General features: G+C 43.7%; 2 protein-coding genes across 4 annotated transcripts; one reads left to right on the top strand and one right to left on the bottom strand.

Moving 5' to 3' along the window:
* Positions 1-1881: 1881 nt before the first annotated feature.
* On the top strand, positions 1882-5845 carry LOC127292707 (acyl-coenzyme A oxidase 4, peroxisomal). The gene is made up of 13 exons (XM_051322158.2): positions 1882-2028; positions 2114-2230; positions 3089-3195; positions 3372-3449; positions 3557-3680; positions 3795-3868; positions 3961-4020; positions 4169-4278; positions 4411-4570; positions 4666-4742; positions 4831-5002; positions 5098-5190; positions 5364-5845. Exons 1-13 carry the CDS (start codon positions 2013-2015, stop codon positions 5490-5492), a joined length of 1317 nt encoding a protein of 438 aa, XP_051178118.1. The 5' UTR covers positions 1882-2012; the 3' UTR covers positions 5493-5845.
* Positions 5846-6401: 556 nt separating this feature from the next.
* LOC127292679 (phosphatidylinositol 4-phosphate 5-kinase 9) lies at positions 6402-15719 on the bottom strand. Of its 3 annotated transcripts, none has more exons than XM_051322127.2 (9): positions 15515-15719; positions 11770-12967; positions 10326-10493; positions 9808-9973; positions 8041-8151; positions 7454-7641; positions 7205-7362; positions 6938-7109; positions 6402-6846 (listed from the first exon to the last, which is right to left on the bottom strand). In XM_051322127.2, exons 2-9 carry the CDS (start codon positions 12948-12950, stop codon positions 6570-6572), a joined length of 2421 nt encoding a protein of 806 aa, XP_051178087.1. In that variant the 5' UTR covers positions 12951-12967; positions 15515-15719; the 3' UTR covers positions 6402-6569. The 3 variants fall into 3 exon arrangements, with proteins under 3 accessions (XP_051178087.1, XP_051178101.1, XP_051178093.1); XM_051322141.2 differs by lacking the exon at positions 15515-15719 and adding an exon at positions 13299-13518; XM_051322133.2 differs by lacking the exon at positions 15515-15719 and adding an exon at positions 13309-13518.
* Between the last annotated feature and the right edge of the window lie 1906 nt (positions 15720-17625).

The following is a 17625-nucleotide window of genomic DNA, read 5'->3' as shown; positions in this document are numbered from 1 at the left end:
TATAAAGGACATGTTAGAAGATCCACGGTGATGAAAAACCCCTCCATACCCGGACCGAGGACGAGTGACCTAGCCTTCAGTGCTTGGACCAGACAACGGCATATTTGCCTTGTATCCTTGTTGAAGGCGCCGTGTTTATGTCTAGGCCTTGATTGGTTTGATCTGCCATCGAAGATGAAAATCCTTGTCTTGGTTTTACAGGTTGAACTTAAGTAACTCGGCACGAGTGTGTACCGTCATTCTCGAAGCTGTTGGGCATGGAAGAATGAGGTGGTTTTCTTTTGGACAATCCCAAGGAGCATACGTTCGAATGTTCTTAAAATAAATTTTAAACTAATTTATAATATAAAGAATGACACAAAGAATGTATATCTTGATGTTCTATGTGCTCTGAGCTGTGTAACAAAACAAAAATTTGTGCTAAAAATGCTTTTCACGAGTCATCTTTATTTTTTTTATACATGTCCTAAAAATGTCGGGTTTCTGCGAAACTTGGCGTGCGTATATAAAACGTTGAGATGTACACGTGAGATTTTTCTCAATTCTTTTCTTTGACATTTCAAAAAAATGGTGACAGAAGCATATGCACTCAAGATTGAATTTATGGTTTTATCATCACATATAGTAGGTCTGCCATGGCCATCCATTTTTTACACTTTGTTTGTATGCCGATTTAGCCCGACTTTCTTATGTCTACCTTGTCGCTAATAGCGTGGTTGTGTGTATCCACGAATGCAAAAGGTAGGATGTTTGACCATCTTTTTCAAAGCAAAAGGTTAGAAATTAGTAATAGGCCAATTGAGTGAGAGTACGAGACGGGGAAAATGTCACATGATAGCACCCCACAACACTGGCAAATCCAGCCCATTATGTTAGGGTGGGGCATACCAAGCTTAGGCCGAGATTTTTTTATTTTCTATAGAAAAATATATAGGTTGGGCTGCCCCACCCTTTCATTTTGCTGGCTCCGCCACTGCCCCACAATAATACTTGTCAAAATATAAATTCATGTTTCTAAAAATTTCAAAAATAATGGTGCGTGTTAGGAGGAAGATGTGTTTTGCAATCTCTAACTTTATATAACCAAATTCAAAATAAAATAATAAACAATAAAGACAAATCCCACATGAATAGCATCACAAAAGGGGAACAACATAAATGACACGATTTACATACCAGTTTTCTTTATCGTTTCTCCCTGTGTATCTTGTGAACATTTACAATATTTTTTCAATTTTTTTTGAAACTTTTAAATTTAAATTTTGAGACATGATATCATGGTATCATTTGAAAGGTGGTATCATGTGATATTTTTCGTTACATGGCGGTGGGAAGCTCCCATTTCCAACGGCCATGCTTGCGCCGCATGGCCCAAGGTTGGTAATAATGAAACTATATACTGACATCTCGGGTCCACTTGAGCTCTCAGATGGGAGTATAGTTGGGCATGGGCAGCCCAGCTTGGCTTGAAATCCCTGTCTGGGTCGGGCCAAGATTGTATGTCGGACTGGGTTCGGGCTGAGATTTTGAGCCTGATTGTCAGGTTGGGCCGGGCTTCGGGCCAACCATGATTTAAGATGTAGTCGGCCTGGGCCGAGCTTTTTGGGCTTTGGGCCGGACTCGTGCTCAAATTTTAGGCCTGACGGATGGGGCCATGCCTTAGATTTTTGCCTCTGGCTTTTTTTAGCCCGGCCCGAAGCCTGGCCCGACCCAAGTTTTGCCCAGCTATAGGAGTGGTCTCATTTGTCAGTGACCTCGACCTTGCGTACACGCAAGTCCCCCGCGCCGGTGAGCCAGTTTTGTTGTCTCCATGACTAGTGGGCCCGCGTAGCTGGGTTGGCGTACGTACCGTTTATTAACTCTCCAAATGGCTGGATAGCTACCATTACCAAAGCTTTTCGTCTCTCCGTCGTCCCCTTCTTCTCCACTACTACTACTCCACCTCGATCGGAAGAAGCTGCTCGTGCTCGGGTCCCCGGACTAGCCCGCGATCTATCGGTTGAGCCGCGGATATGGGGAGCTTGCGAGGTGGGTGGCGGACTGAGCTCCAGAACTAGTGGGTTTGGCGCTTGGATTGAGTTCTGTCTGGGGATTTGATTTCGTAATCGTGCAGGCGGCGGCGGTGGCGCAGAGGGGAAGAGCGAGGACGGAGGGAAGGTCGGGCTACCGGCTCTGGAAGTCTCGCTCGCGTTCCCGCAGGCCACGCCGGCGTCCCTGTTCCCTCCCGCCGGTGAGATCTCCGGCTCTGTTTCATTTGATTTCCTGCGTTGACCCTTTTTTCGGGTTTAATTACAGGTTTTAGATGCACATACTGCTAAAGGTCATTTTTTTATGTTTAGGGTCATTAGAAATTTTCTCAGATGAACTGTCCTGTTTATCTATTTGGAGAGGATAGTGCCCTGTTCTATCCGTCCTTGTGTAGTTATCATCACATTAGAAGGAAATCCGATTTGTTCTTGAGGAAAAGAGGGTCATGATCACTTTTTATTAGACACCCAGAGACTAGAAATGTATTTTGAATTTTGGGTTAGAATTGTTGCAACTATGCTGTGATTTTTAAATGTGTTCTTATGGTTAAACCTAGTGAAACTTGGTTGGTTCTCAACAATTCGATAATGATAACAGGATCCGTTCGATTAAAATAATAGGATTCTTTGAGAGTCATTTTCAATTTAAAATTGGGGGCAGCGAGAAAGTAATAAAGAAAGAGATCCGGATCTCCAGTGAAGTAAACATGATATGCTTTCTGTATTTAAGAATGCATTTCTTTGGAATTGTTGATCATTGGGTTGGTCGCTTTCGCAACTTAGCAACTTTGCCTGTACAGCCTGGGCATATTATTTTCCTTAATTGTTGTTGCAAAGTAGTTGGATCTGGACCACTCACCAAAATTAAAGAGAGAGCGGAAGTAGTTGATCCTCTCGTTTCACAATCTTCCACCTGCTTATAGGCCTACTACATAAATTTATTTCTTTGTCAGTTATGTAATTCAGCACTGTATCTTGTTTCTTGTGGACCTTGATTGAACGTGAATTATGCACTGTGCTACACATTGCCTTGTTGTAAGTTCATCAATTGTTGCTTGCAGTGTCGGACTACTACCAGTTTGATGATTTACTCACCGATGAAGAGAAGGCGCTTAGGAAGAAAGTCCGCGCTATTTCGGAGAAAGAAATCGCACCCATTATGACCGAAGTATGTTCTTGCTACTGAAATTTCCCAACCCATTTCATCGTCTCAGAGAAATAACATATAGTTGCTGAAACTGTTGAAACCTTGTACCACATAGTTACATACTATCTTCTTTGTACTAGCTGCTGTGCTAATCTAATGCTTGATGTGTCATAAACTTTGTCATATTTCGTTTGCAGTACTGGGAGAAGGCAGAGTTCCCATTTCATGCCATCCCCAAACTTGCAACTCTTGGCCTAGCAGGAAGTACCACTAAGGTACGAACCACTCAATCTTCTATTCGTGCTATACTTTGTAATGTTAGATTTGACCCACATGTACAACGTTAGATTTGTCTTTGTTTACAATTTTTTTGACGTTACAGGGATATGGATGCCCAGGACTCTCAGTTACAGCTAGTGCCATTTCTATAGCAGAAGTAGCACGAGTTGATGCAAGTTGCTCCACATTTATTCTAGTGCACTCCTCTTTGGCAATGTCCACAATTGGTAAAGCTAGCATTTTTTTCGAAATATTATGATTTTTATTCTGTTAGACTTTGACCAACAACAACTTTTATACTTGAGCTCGTGTTTTAATTCTGGATTTTGTATGAAGAAAAGCCCTTTGTGGATCAGAGGCTCAAAAGCAGAAGTACTTACCATCGTTAGCTCAACTGAAAACTGTTGGTTGCTGGGTGAGTTACATTATCCAGTAGCCTATATATACAATATTAAACGTGCTATTATTACCATATTCTGTTCATAAGAGTGTATCCGATTTCTGTAGGCTTTAACAGAGCCAGATTACGGTAGTGATGCTAGCGCCTTGAAAACTTCAGCAACCAAGGTTTTATTTTTATCACTGTATTTACCTCTTTTAATAGAATTCTACTGTGGGGGCCTTCGTACTGGTTTCAGCTAAAAAGAGAGCTGTATTTGAGAACCATTTGAAATTTTCTTACTACCTTCTTATCAGGTTATGTTATTTTTTTAAGGTACCTGGCGGTTGGCAATTAGATGGCCAAAAACGCTGGATAGGTAACAGCACGTTTGCAGATGTGCTCGTAATTTTAGCTAGGAATGCAGACACAAAGCAACTAAATGGGTAATCATCTTGTTTTGGATTATTGTTTATAGCATTTGTTTTGATATCATGTACATATCAGTATGAGGTTATTTCTTTGCTGATAAATTCAAAACTTACATGCGAATGATGAATCTGATACATATTCTACAGATTCATTGTGAAGAAGGGAGCTCCTGGTTTGAAGGCCACAAAAATTCAAAACAAAATTGGACTCAGAATGGTTCAGAATGGCGATATTCTTCTGAATAAAGTATTTGTCCCAGAAGAAGACAGATTAACAGGCATCAATTCATTTCAGGATATAAGCAAGGTACATGCCACCGCCAACTTCCCTGCTCTCTGTTAGCATATTGGAATGTTCTGCTTGCTCGTGTAATCTTATTTACTCTTGTCCCGCTGGACTAGGTCCTCGCAATGTCACGTATTATGGTGGCATGGCAGCCAATTGGCATATCGATGGGCGTCTACGACATGTGCCATCGGTCCAGCCCTCACCTTTCCTGCAGTGCATTCAGTTAGCTTTGTACCATATATACACCAATTTTGACTAGCACATTTGCCACTGAATAGGTATTTGCAAGAAAGGAAGCAGTTTGGCGCTCCACTGGCAGCCTTTCAGCTCAATCAAGAAAAGCTTGTTCGGATGCTCGGTAACATCCAAGCAATGGTTCTTGTCGGCTGGCGCCTGTGCAAGCTCTATGAGTCTGGCAAAATGACACCAGGCCATGCTAGTCTAGGCAAGGTTCGTAAATTGCTACATGACTAGCAAATGGTATCTTTGTTTGCGTCGCATGCTGTTGTTGCTTGTAGATTATACTGATTAACAATTGAATCCAGGCATGGATATCGAGCAAGTCAAGGGAGGTAGTTTCTCTAGGTCGGGAGCTATTGGGTGGCAATGGTATCTTGGCTGATTTTCTGGTAGCAAAGGTATGGTCCTAACATCTCTAATTTTCTCCTAACATGGCGGATTGGATTTGTGAATTTGAGTACCTTTCAGAATTTTCTGATGGATAACTATTAGCCATAGTAGCATGTGTCCTCTCCATTTCATTTTTCGTTTCATGTAAAGGCTGGGCTCGTAACAATCTCAACCGTTGCAGGCATTCTGTGATCTGGAACCGATTTTCACATACGAGGGTACCTACGACATCAACGCCCTGGTGACTGGACGAGAAATCACCGGGATTGCAAGCTTCAAGCCTGCTGCGCTAGCAAAAGCTCGGCTTTAATGATCCTTCTTCCAGCTACGATGAGCAGCAAATATATTCCCCATGTTGTGTTCTGGTGGGTATGAGTAAGATCCGAATAAGTGCAACATAAAGATCCGTCCAAATTGTATGGTGAATGATATAGCATGTTGGGCGGGATAAGATAGGAGCTGGATTTGTATGTACTGGGTACAACACATGGAGTCACCTCTCGGGAACAGTGTTTGTGTTGTTGCATCGTATCATCAACTTATAAATAATGGACTGGGACAATTTAGTATAATTTTCCTTTGTCGACTTGCCTATGAGGTGCCTGCTGATTATGTGCCATTTTAGTTGAGAAAATGTTCTATTTGATTGCTACTACAACTAAATTCCTTGTTGTTACAGCCCTCAAATCATATCTGGCTAGGGGGAACGGGTCATATTTCATTCATATCCTCAACTTTCTCAAGTCGAAGTAAAAAATTCCATGTTAAATCTGAAGACGTAGAAGCTAGAACAGGGGAACCCAGACTGTCCAGAGGAGTACCAGGCTCTTTAGGGGCCAGACTGTGTGGGGCTTCTGGCCTAGAATGTCCTGGCACATTGGCCTCTAGCCATAGCCTGAGCCATAACAACGAGCAGCGCTTCCACTGCCTTCTGGGCGACCACCGTAGTGGCGATGAGGTGTGTGCCGGTGAGCAGGATTAGGAGAGCTGCTAGATCCTGCTTGTGGGTGCTGGCCATTGTGACTGTTCTGGTGCTGTGATCAGCTTGAGATCTGTGTCGAAAGGAATTATAAATTTATAGGCCTGGTCACTTGCATTTGCATTTGAATTTGAATTTATAGAGATGAGAGGTGAATGAATGGTACATGTCATCACCTTGCCTAATTATGGCAACTAGCCAAGCTCTAATATCAGATAAACTGAAGGACAAATGTATGGATTGGTTCACAGACACGTGTCATATTATTATAGCAACACAACAAATGCATTTCCTTGAATTTATCTACATTATTCTTGCCATACACATTACAGCAGAACACATTCCTTGGAATTTTTTTTTTACTCTACATCTTTTTGCCTGGGAGGAGGAGGAAAGATAGATGAATTGTCAGTTGGACGAGTTCTGAGGGAAGACGGTGTGAATGAATTTGAGGAAGCGCTCCGAGTAGAATCGAGGTTCGACAACAGATATTGACAAGGGGTTATACTTGATGGACTTGTATGCATGTTCAATCTTCTTCCTCATGCTGTACTCCTGCAGAATATCAATGATCCCTATGTACAGCACCACATCATACACCCGATGGAACGATTTGTCGCCATCTTCTTGCTTTTCTTCTTTTTCCGCTCTCGCGGGCATATTCACCCCTAGCTGAATCTGAAGCCTATCAAATTTGACAGCAAATTCAATCATCTCAAACATAGATCAGCATTGGAAGAGCATGAGAATTGACCAAATAGAAATCAACCAATGACCTTGCTGTGCCTGGAAGCAAGAGATCTACTTCCTCAAAACAAGCAGACGACGAACGCAGGCGGCTTCCCCTTATGTGAGGGCCAACGTCGACTTTGCTCTTTTGGTCGTTACCCCTCTGTACCAAAACCAGCCCTTCTTGGTAGTTATAAGTGGAATTCTCCTCCACTGCATCTACATCATGGATGCCAGCAAGCCAAAAAAAAAAGGCAATTGGATTAATTGGTGACAACTTACTCACAGAAATGAAGATACAATTGCATGCTTACCTTCTTCTGAAAGAACAGCTAGTTTATCCGCCAAAATGCCTTCATGAAATGATGCTCGTCTTTGTAGGTTTTGACGAGCCCGGTAATGGAAACCAAGAAGTAAACTGTAATCCATTATACCCTGCTTCTTTAGAAATTCGCTGTCGGTCTCAATCTGTCTACACAGAATGAGAACAGAAATATGGTTGTTACACAGAAAACTGGCCACGAGAATTGTTAAGCTGCTTTTTTCAGCGAGAACATGCTTACTTAAGCAAAGCATCCCGCCATGAAGGCTCAAGATAAAATGAGTAGTTCAGATCCAAGTCTTTCAGAGTCGTGTTCTCATCGATTTTAATTTTGTCGGTAGAACGACCCAAAGATGAACCTTTCAAATCAAATCTTCGATGAATTCTAAGTGCTGTGTAGAACATGTTTCCCATCACTACAAATCGAAACTGCAAATACAAACAATCACAATCAACGGTTCAATACCAACAATTATTTCAAAAGAGGTAACCAGAATATATTAGATGTGAAAACTAAAATCCTTTAAGGACTGACAGAAAAATACTACCCATGTTCATAAATATGCAAAACTTTGTATAACATATGTAACTTTGACCATCAACGGTAATCTTGGCATGGTGGAAAATGCAGACATTTTTTTAAATTATCAAAGTACATCCCTTGAAAATCCAACATAATTATTTTAACATGATCATTCCATATCGTTTGTAATGCACTACTGTCTACTGATCGAAGTTACTAAACAAGTCACAAATTCAAAATGTTTTCATATTTTTTGAAGCGATAGAGCGACAAGGAAGCACAAATAACAGTTATAGTGTCATTACCTTTTGACCACTTGAAGGTTTCACCCTATGGAGGCCAAAAAATTTGGTTACGAGTGTGTTCTCATGAGTATGGACATGCCGATAATAGTCTGGAAGCATACGCAAAAGAACCTACATGAAAATATCATGCCAAGAAAAATCAGTTGCACATGTAAACAAATGAACTAAATGATAAGTTTGACTCAATTGTTAAGATAAATCGATAAGTTCACTACGTAACTAATTCACAAATATAGGAACATGTTCGGCGTAGTAGTCACATAAGCTAAAATTCCTGGATCATAATTAGGCATGTCCATTTCTGATCAAGTGTTGAGACAGACAAGCAATCACCAGATCATTCAAAAGAGCATATTCTGATTGGGTAGGCAAGGAGACCGGTTTCTCGAAGGAAAAGAAATAAGACCTAGATTACAGGATTGCAATCTCTGATGATGGTGCGGCAACTTGGATGCAGTGCAGGTGATGTCCTCAATCTGTTTCCGCCGATCTCTCCTTTGGTTTTGTATAGGAAGTGGCTAGCGCGATGCTCTTTGTGGGCACTGGGCAGGCACTCACCGGCAGCATCGCGGTCAACGATGAGTGTGCGCGCTCACTGGGTGAAAACTCATGATCTAGCAGTTGGTATGAGGACGATGACTGGCTCGCCGTTCTGCATCATCTATGCAGAAGGGCTGCCGATGGGCAATTTCTCAGCAGTTGGGTGTCCGTTGCAATAGACAGGGTATGTGGAAGTGCTAGGTGGTGCAGTGCTCAAGACATGGGCAATGATTGATGGTTGATGACTGCAGGGTCCGCAGGATGCCTTGCGTGCCCTTCTCGGGCCTGCCGGGGCCATCTCCTCTCATTGTTGCGGTCACATCGGATCAGGCCTTCTCAAGGTCGCCATGGCACGACAGGGGTGTCTTCGGCGGTAGTGCAAGGTTAACAGTCCGCGACCATTGTTAAGCAGCCGCCTTCTCCAAATCGGGAACAACCCTACTTTGCCCTTCTTTGAAGAGTGGGACTCTCTTTCTCGCTAGCGGAGGTTCCAGCTGGTATGCCGTGTACTGAGTGCAAGCATGGAAGACATAGAGGCCATTGGTTGTTGTGGTTGTGTCTGTTGTTTTGTTTTATCCCAACGGCTCTTTGTAGCTTGTCGCGAGTGTTGGGTGTAATGGCCTAGTTCTAGGCTTGTAAAACTTCTTTCTATCAATGCATGAGACGCAAGTTTTTTGTTTTCTCGAAAAGAAAAGAAAAACTCGTGATCTAGCCTTTCCAGATGGATCAAGCAATGGTCGTGCATACGGTGTGTCCTTGTTGAAGGTACTGGCTCAATGCTTCGCTTCTGGTGTGATAATGAACCCCACATGTACCTCTTGGTTAGACCCAGCAACATCGCCAGACGAGCGGTGCTTTCTACTTTAAGGCGTTGTCTTCGAGCATCATGCTCTTAGTTAGCTTCCGGCATTGTTTTGTCCATGGATTTGATCCACATATAGTCTTGTTAGATATATTTACTGTCACGAGACCAGATGTTGGTCTTGTTTTTTTCTATGTAAGCCAATTATTTTGGTCTGCTGGCATCATTTTAATAAAGTTACGGCTGTGTCCATCCAAGGAGGCAGAACCTGGAAGGCTTGTCCTTCCTTTTTCAAAAAGAAATGACATGATCCCATTGCTTGGTCTATGCCAGTTTACCCGGCCATGCTAAGTTTCCAACATATATTATCAACTAACAGGTATTGTACAGTGCTTATCATAAAAGTATAGAACAGAAACAAGAACCTGCACTTCTGATTTTCGAAGGGTCTTGATCATAAACCGGTCATCTTGTGATAAGAGAAAGATACTTCCACTTTTCCCAGGTGAAGATAACTCCCTAAGAGCATCACTTCCACAAATTGACATCATATAATCGGCTGTATCAATCTTGAACATCTCCCTCAAATTTCTGTAATCAAACACTAACAAGAAATTAGTTGAAATAGGAAATAATATTGTGAGGGTGTCTCACTAGTTACTAGCTACTAAAACAATGAAACTTCAAATTTTTACGAGTTGAGAAGCAATCAATAAATTCCAAATTCATAAGCAATCAATAGCATTGTAGAATAAGATTCAGAGAGATTCCAACAGAGTGATACTTTAAGTAGTTGAACTTCTCAGGATACTTCATGACATCCTTATAATTTACTTTTACTTATAAAGCTAGTTTATAAGGCTGCACTATATGAACAGAAAAACATAGCTGATCAACAATATACTCTTAATTAAATGAAAACTGGGGAACGGAGACAACAAACCTGAAAACCATTGGACAATAGTCCTTCCACTTAAAATCTACAGCACGATGTGCAGGAGTCAGTCGTGATCCTTTTTTTGGGAAGTTCATCCAGAAACTTGCATTGGGGCCATAATCAGAAGCTCGCACTTCACGCCTCTGAATTGGCGTAATCTTTCCAACCGTGTACCTGAGTAATATAATCATATTTAATGTTTTGCTGATCAGAAGAAAACAAATTAGTTGGTATTCAACAAGAGAACATGACTCTCTCATGTTGATAACAGAGAAAAGAAAAGAACACACGGCTGTGGATTAGGCTGAGGGATGTGTTGTTATCTCCGGACCAAGACAGGCTGGTTTGGCGTTGGACGACGGATGGCCAGTATTCTTCCAGCTCCTGCTACGACGCCCTCTTCCAGGGGGCGATACTATCAGGTTCCTGGAGGCTCAACTGGAAATCCTGGGCGCCACCCAGGGTGAGGTTCTTCATTTGGCTCGCTTGCCTGGATAGATGTTGGACGAGTGAGCGTCTGGCGCGGCGGGGTTTGCCCCACGCGACAAGATGCCCGCTGTGCGACCAGTCTGTTGAGACTATGGCGCACATTCTGACTGGGTGCTCCTTCTCGAGGACTATCTGGTTTGAGGTTCTATCGTGGATTCGATCCACTGCTAGGCCTCCCACGGGTGAGGGTGACTTCGCGTAGTGGTGGTTGCTGGTGGTGCGGACCTCACCTCGCCAGTTGCGTAAAGGTACTTCGTCGCTCATCATGCTCACGGCGTGGTGGATCTGGAAGCACAGGAACGCTGCGGTCTTCGACAATGCGCGTCCCTCGGTGACCTCCTTACTTCGCAACATCAAGGCCGAAGCGCGACAGTGGGCGGACGCGGGTGCCCGGGGGCTTCGCCAACTTCTCCCCTAGATTAGGTCTTTTGGGTTGAGTTGTACGGCGTGGTGTGGTCCTCTCTTGGACTTGTACATATAAACCTTCTTTTTCTATCAATGCATCGAAACGCAAGGCTTTTGCGTTTTCGCGAAAAAAAAGAACACACGGCTGGTTTCTATAGAGATGGGGAGAACCCTTTCAGTCACCTTCTCTACCATAATGGCGCCTTAAACTTAAGAGCGTCAAAAGCAGTGATCTTTCTAAGAGTTGAAAGTCAGAACTAGTTTGGTCAATGAAAAAAGATGCACGGTTGGTCTTCTAGGCTACACGTTTGTAACTTGGTATATGTCACAATCCTCTTCCCTATATGGTTAAAATTCAATGAACAATACGTGCTAATTATCAGATGTTTAAAGCTTAAAAATACAGTTTTCGAAATTTTCAAATTATCGGGCTCCAAAACACTGCACTCATCGGAAGATTCCATATAAATACCATAGGACAACTGCGTACAAATAACAACGTAGAAAAGGAAGTCGCTAAAATTTCAATCAGGAAGCCTTTTATATTAGCCTTTACCTGATTCCAAGCTGCAGACAAAGCATTAGATCATAGCTCCTGTGTCCTTTAATGATTGCCTCTCCAGGCCTTTTGATATCCTTCGTCATCTTGCTCTGGCGACGTTTCAATTTCTTGGATGAATCCGAGGAGCTCTTATTCAGCACAACTTCGCTGATAAGAACGCCCTGCGCATACACCCTTTCGAGTATAGGGAAGTCAGAACCAGCCATATCTTCTTGTGTTTCAGAAGCTGCACCAGATTCAGGGCCGATGATTTTTTCGATAGCCACTCCGATACTCCAGCGTCTCTGTAAAGACGGCTTCTTCGAAGGCGGTCGCCCAAAACTCAAGTTTCTACTGGGCAAACTAGCATCCGCAGACTCTTGATCCGCGTCGGCCTTAGTGTTGAAGGAAGAGGATTGCTGAAGGATAGTTGAGATGTCAGGAAGCACACCTCTCTTCCTCAAATCATCAATGTAGAGCATGTGAGCTGTGGGAACTCTGCAATGTTTAGGATAGAATGCGCCACTTCCATCCTTGAATCCCCTGGTCCAGGTTCCAAGATAGTATCCACTGTCCTCCCATGTATACAGCCCGTACCCGTGCATCATGCCGTCAAGCCAGTTCCCCTGGAACGACTCCCCGGTGTTCCATGTAAGGACCCCCTTGCCGGACATGAGCCCATTTCTCATGGTGCCAACATAACTGTTGCCATTTGCCCATGTATACCTGCCATGGCCTTCCATCTGCCCCTGAATCCAGGAACCTTGGTACATGTCTCCGCTGGGGTACGTCTGAAGACCGAGGCCGTGCTTGCGGTTCAGCTTCCACTGTCCCTTGTAAGAAGAGGCGCCATCGGGGCTGACATACGTTCCTTCACCGTCCATGTATCCGGCAGAGTACTCGCCTTCGTAGGTGGCTCCCGATGGCCATAGAGTTTTTCCTTGGCCATGCCGCATTCCTCTCCTCCACTCGCCCTCGTACACGCAGCTGCTCCCGGCCCAGATGTACCGCCCTGTGCCCTCAGGTATTTGCATTTCCCTGGATAGTGTGCCATAATAGATGTCACCATTGGGTAGCGTGAGCTCCCCCACTCTAGGCCCAGCAGAATTTGTTCTGGATGCAGCATTTGAATGGTTTTCTTGAGGCTGAGAGAGGGCGATTCTTCCTTGAAGGTCGTTGGCCACGGGGGATGTCATTCATGCTACTGGCTCCCCTGTATACGGAGATGAAATAAACAATTATATAGATACATGAGTTTCCTTCAACTTCAGAATGTAAAACAATAGCCTGGCATGCAGAGAACACTTGTGCATACAAGAGCAAGAGGTAGTGGTGGTGAATGTAACTTTCATTGAGTAATGTCTTGCCTCTTGGGTGAGCAGTACTAATTCTGAATTTTTGATAGGAGTGGTGGCTGTGTTGAGTCTCATTCACTCTACTAGCAGCGGCAATACACCATAAGTGCTGAATCAGTTAACTAACCGCATGGATATCCACAATAAAAGCATACAACCAAGAAATGGATGTAAGATGAGAGACAATACATGTACGTACGTAGAGGCCGAAATGAAGCCCTCTCGTGGTAGCCTAGGCGACCGCGCTGATCTCCCTGCCGTATGCAGGGAATGGGGGGCGTCAGGAAGCTGTCTCTCGGCGCTCACGGGAATGCGGAGGTGGCGGAGGAGCTGCTCGCCGCGCTCCGGTCCGTCGATAATAACCCTTGGGGGATTCATCGACTAGGCTCTGGAGTCTGGAGGGAGCGGCGATACGTCACCGCGCTGCTGAGTGCTGAGACGTGGATCTGGCTTATCCCACCGCTCCGGTGTCGGGTGGCGCCGGCTAAGGGGAGATTATCAGGAGTTTTTTTTTTGTTGAGAATCGGAAATTATCAGGAGATGACCTGGCCATGGGTCGTATTCTGACCTGGGCCTCTCGTGATCCGTTAAACGTGTGTGAGTGTGTTGGTTAACTACCGAACTAGACCAAGTCTCTCTTTTTTCTGTTTATTTTATTTTCTGTTTCTTTTTATTTTTCAGATTCAAAAAATATTAGGATTCAAAAATGATTAAATTTGAAAAATGTTCAGATTTTTAAAAAAATGAAAAATGTTCATATTCAAAAATTGTTCATATTCGAAAACTATTCATATTTAGAAAATGTTCAGATTTTGAAAAGAATGTTCGATCTCAAAAAAATGTTCTTTTGTTTAGCCGTCACAGTGTTGTCTTTTTTTTAGAGATTGAACATTTTTTAATTACTAACCCGAAACCATAAGATCTCGCTGCCGGCGAGGTTCCCGCACCCCACCCGCATCATGACCCTAAGACCTCGTAGCGAGTGAGCTCCCCGCACCCTAACCGTAACTTTTATTCCTCACCTTCGTCAGCGACGCTGAGGCCAACTGTGTCCTCGTCTCCGGTGAAGTTGGTCGCCTTCGTGTCTCCATCTTCTCCGGTGTCCCCGCCACTAACGGGCCCGTCCCACGCACTGACTTTGGAGGGTGCGCGGGGCGAGGCTTCGGTTGAATTGGCGGGTTTAGTACAACCCCTCTTTGCATATCTACTATAGATGTTGTTAGGGTTTTTGTCTTGTTGTATTTCACTTTCCAATGTTGGGCGTTGTGGCAGATTAGGAGTAAGGGCATGAACAATGGAGGCAGCTGTCCAACTAGGTTTGGATAAAACTTTTCACATATGCATGTCATGTTATGGTTCCATTAATATATCTTTCTCTCAAAAGCTGATTTGGTTTTTCTTTTTCTCTCACACATTTTCACCCAGTTTTCACTTTATGGCTGAAGAGGCTGCCTCCTGATGAAAAGGCTGTCTCCTTATCCGAACCTAATTTGGACCACCCGAACAAAGATAAAGCTGCGAGGCAACATCCATGGAGCTATGCATTGGCCATGCCCTAAGCTTACTGTCGAAATTCCCTAACCATCCAGTTAACTGCATTTTATTCGTCAACTCTGGAGGACCACGGCCAAAATAATCAGGTTGGACAGGAGCCCAATCGAGCAGCCGTCTGGCCGAGCACACAACAGCCGCGCCACCTAGATCACATGCCTAACTGCTTGCGCGTAGCGTCACCTTTGTAACATGATAGCTCTGTTGGTGTTAGCTGGAATTGCTCAAGTTATTTTGATCATGTATCATCAATCATCATTACCTGATATGCTTAGTTTGTAAGGCACTAAACCCATGTTGTATGGTGGGTTCAGGGATGTTAAAGCCAGACACCTAGTGTCTTTCGTCTAAAAGACGTTAACACACCATATAGGTAGGATGATGAAACTACAAGATGACCATAATAATTAAGTGAAATCACCAATATCAAGTAGACATATGGATTAAGGACTATTGATATGAGAAAGCAAACACAGTATTTTTTTTTGAAAGGAGGTATGATGTTATTGAGTGAGGAGAGAGGAAATGTTGTTAGGTGGGAACCTGAAAGACCCATAAAGCAGGTGGAGGTGGGACAGAACTGGCATTGGGGTCGCCATGAATCCGGTGAGGTCCCAAATGCCGGGAAGGAGTGGAACTGAAATGCAATGGAAGGGGATCGGAGGAGGACCACGCTTGTTGGCTGTGGCCAGCGTCGGCGCAGCTGAGATGCCGTCCGGTTGGCCGGTGCATCGTCCTCCTCCACCGTCCCGGGTCGGAGAGGTTGGAGAGGAATAACAGGAGGAGAAGGCGGTGGTGGTTCCCGTACACAAGATAGCTGAGCTCGTAGATTCATTTGGAAAGAGAATACTTACTCAGCCAGTCAGTTGAGCTTGATCTAGAGCCGCCTGCTTGCTTGCTTGCTTGCCCAGAACCAGGTCAGGACAGGCGCCGCCACCACCAATCTCTTCTTGCTCTCTCTGTTTTGCTATGTCGTGCTCTCTTTATCGGTGGATGCTATCACTCGTAGGGAGCTATCGGCTATGTCGGGCAGCAAACATGCTCTCGTCTCCCGTCACTGACAATGCGCACAAATTAAGCAACTCACTGATTGCACGTGCTGACGTGCATGCCCACGCGGCGGCCATGTGACCCCCAAATCAACCAGCCTCTTCTTTTAGCTAGCTTCCTATGCAAATGTAGCGCCCTCAAACTATTGTTTGCACTCTGACTCCATGTATGCGTGTGTATGTATTTACACATATATACGTATAGCTTTATAGTGAACGAAAGGGAATTAGGGAAAAGGATTTGACAGAGTATGGGTGAACGGATTTGACAGATTGACACTATCATTCTCCGACAGTACTATCCACCCACCGACAGGTAACCAAAGCTACTGGAGCTGGGAAACGACTACTGAAATCATGCATACTATGATGCACAAAAGCAGGTACGTACGCTGCTAATTAAGTACAGATATAAAATCACCGGTCGATCGCAACAAAAGCAAGTGAAGTTCATTGGCATCAAGTACGCATACATGTAGCTAAGTACCAGGAGTAGAATATATTCCCTCAATCTTTATCATGACAAAAGAACCTTTGATCGACCGGCCGCTGGTAGGTATATTTCTCCTCGCCTTTTGTATGCCACTGCACCCTGCTAACCACTTTACTTTACTGCCATCTAGCATATAACTAATCAATCATTCCTTCTCTAGTAACAGCATACAACTAATCAATCACTCCGTCTCGAGTAACAGACGTCAATTATGTACACGGCCAAATTATTAAAAAAAAATGAGAAAAAAAACAGGATCTAAGGCTAGCCATAGTGCTAGTATTATAACTAGTATCATGCATATTGGTCCCACAAAAATGCTGATGTGGTCGCTAATTAAGGTGGAAAGAGGAGATTAGAGTAACATATATAGATACTGTATCATAGCGCATGTTACCAGAAAAAAAAGTTAATGGCAAACAAATCTTGTGCATAAATTTACATTGAGATTCTGAAAAGCAATAAATATAGCATAACTATGATACTAGCCACTATATAGACCATACACAAGTATCATATGCATGATAGTATTACATGATACTTACCACTATGGCCAGCCTAATGCAGTAGTAACTAACAAATAATCATCGACGACATCAACCACTGTTCTAACAACATACATGCTAAGAGAAAGTTTTCTAAAAGCAACATCTCTGTCACATAAGTGTTGTTGTCACCCAATCCAATCAAAGATTACATCATGAGTTTTCATCCTCAAGAGCAAGACTGGGCAAAATCCATTCAAGGTAACAATGGCGAAATACCGCCTTCCCAGGTATGACCAAATAAGACCAAACCAAGAGTTTTCACCTAAAGTTTTAGCCCCGATACTACTGAAGAAGCACCACCAAACCTCAACCACGACTTGCCGTCGCATCGCTTGACCACCATATGCATTCCTTCTAGCCTTGGCACTGATTAACACAAAGAGATGCTCATGCTCTTCATATACGAGTCGTCATGTCCCAAACGACTCATGCAACAAATATGCATAAGCCTCGAGCACCAAATCTGCGGAACATGATCCTAACATAATCAACGTACACGCGGCCAATAACTGTGTCTGCGTGAGCTTGTTAGCGGGCGACAACGAGAGTGGCCATGCACAGCCAAATTTTAGGGCCAACCGTCGGCAGACGCTGAATTTGAAAAAGTAGTTTTCAGACATCATCGCCTATAATATAGTAGTTTTGCGTCATTTACTCGAGAGAGGGAGACGGGGCGGTAGGGGCCCCTAGGAGCTGACGCCTCAACCCTCAAGCAGCCAGTGTAGGACCTGTTGCATATATAATGATGACTTTCTTGGTCTTTGTTATTTTTGTTATCAACAAGACTGATTGACAGATAGTGGTATATCTTTCCAGGCGCGCTAGCTAAGGCTACCCAACTACATAACTAAAGTACGTAGCTATATCTCGACGTC

This window comes from Lolium perenne, chromosome 1 (assembly GCF_019359855.2).
Source record: "Lolium perenne isolate Kyuss_39 chromosome 1, Kyuss_2.0, whole genome shotgun sequence".
Lineage (NCBI taxonomy): Eukaryota > Viridiplantae > Streptophyta > Magnoliopsida > Poales > Poaceae > Lolium > Lolium perenne.
Note: the sequence above shows the minus strand (reverse complement) of the source record. Positions and strands in the feature narration are given on the sequence as shown.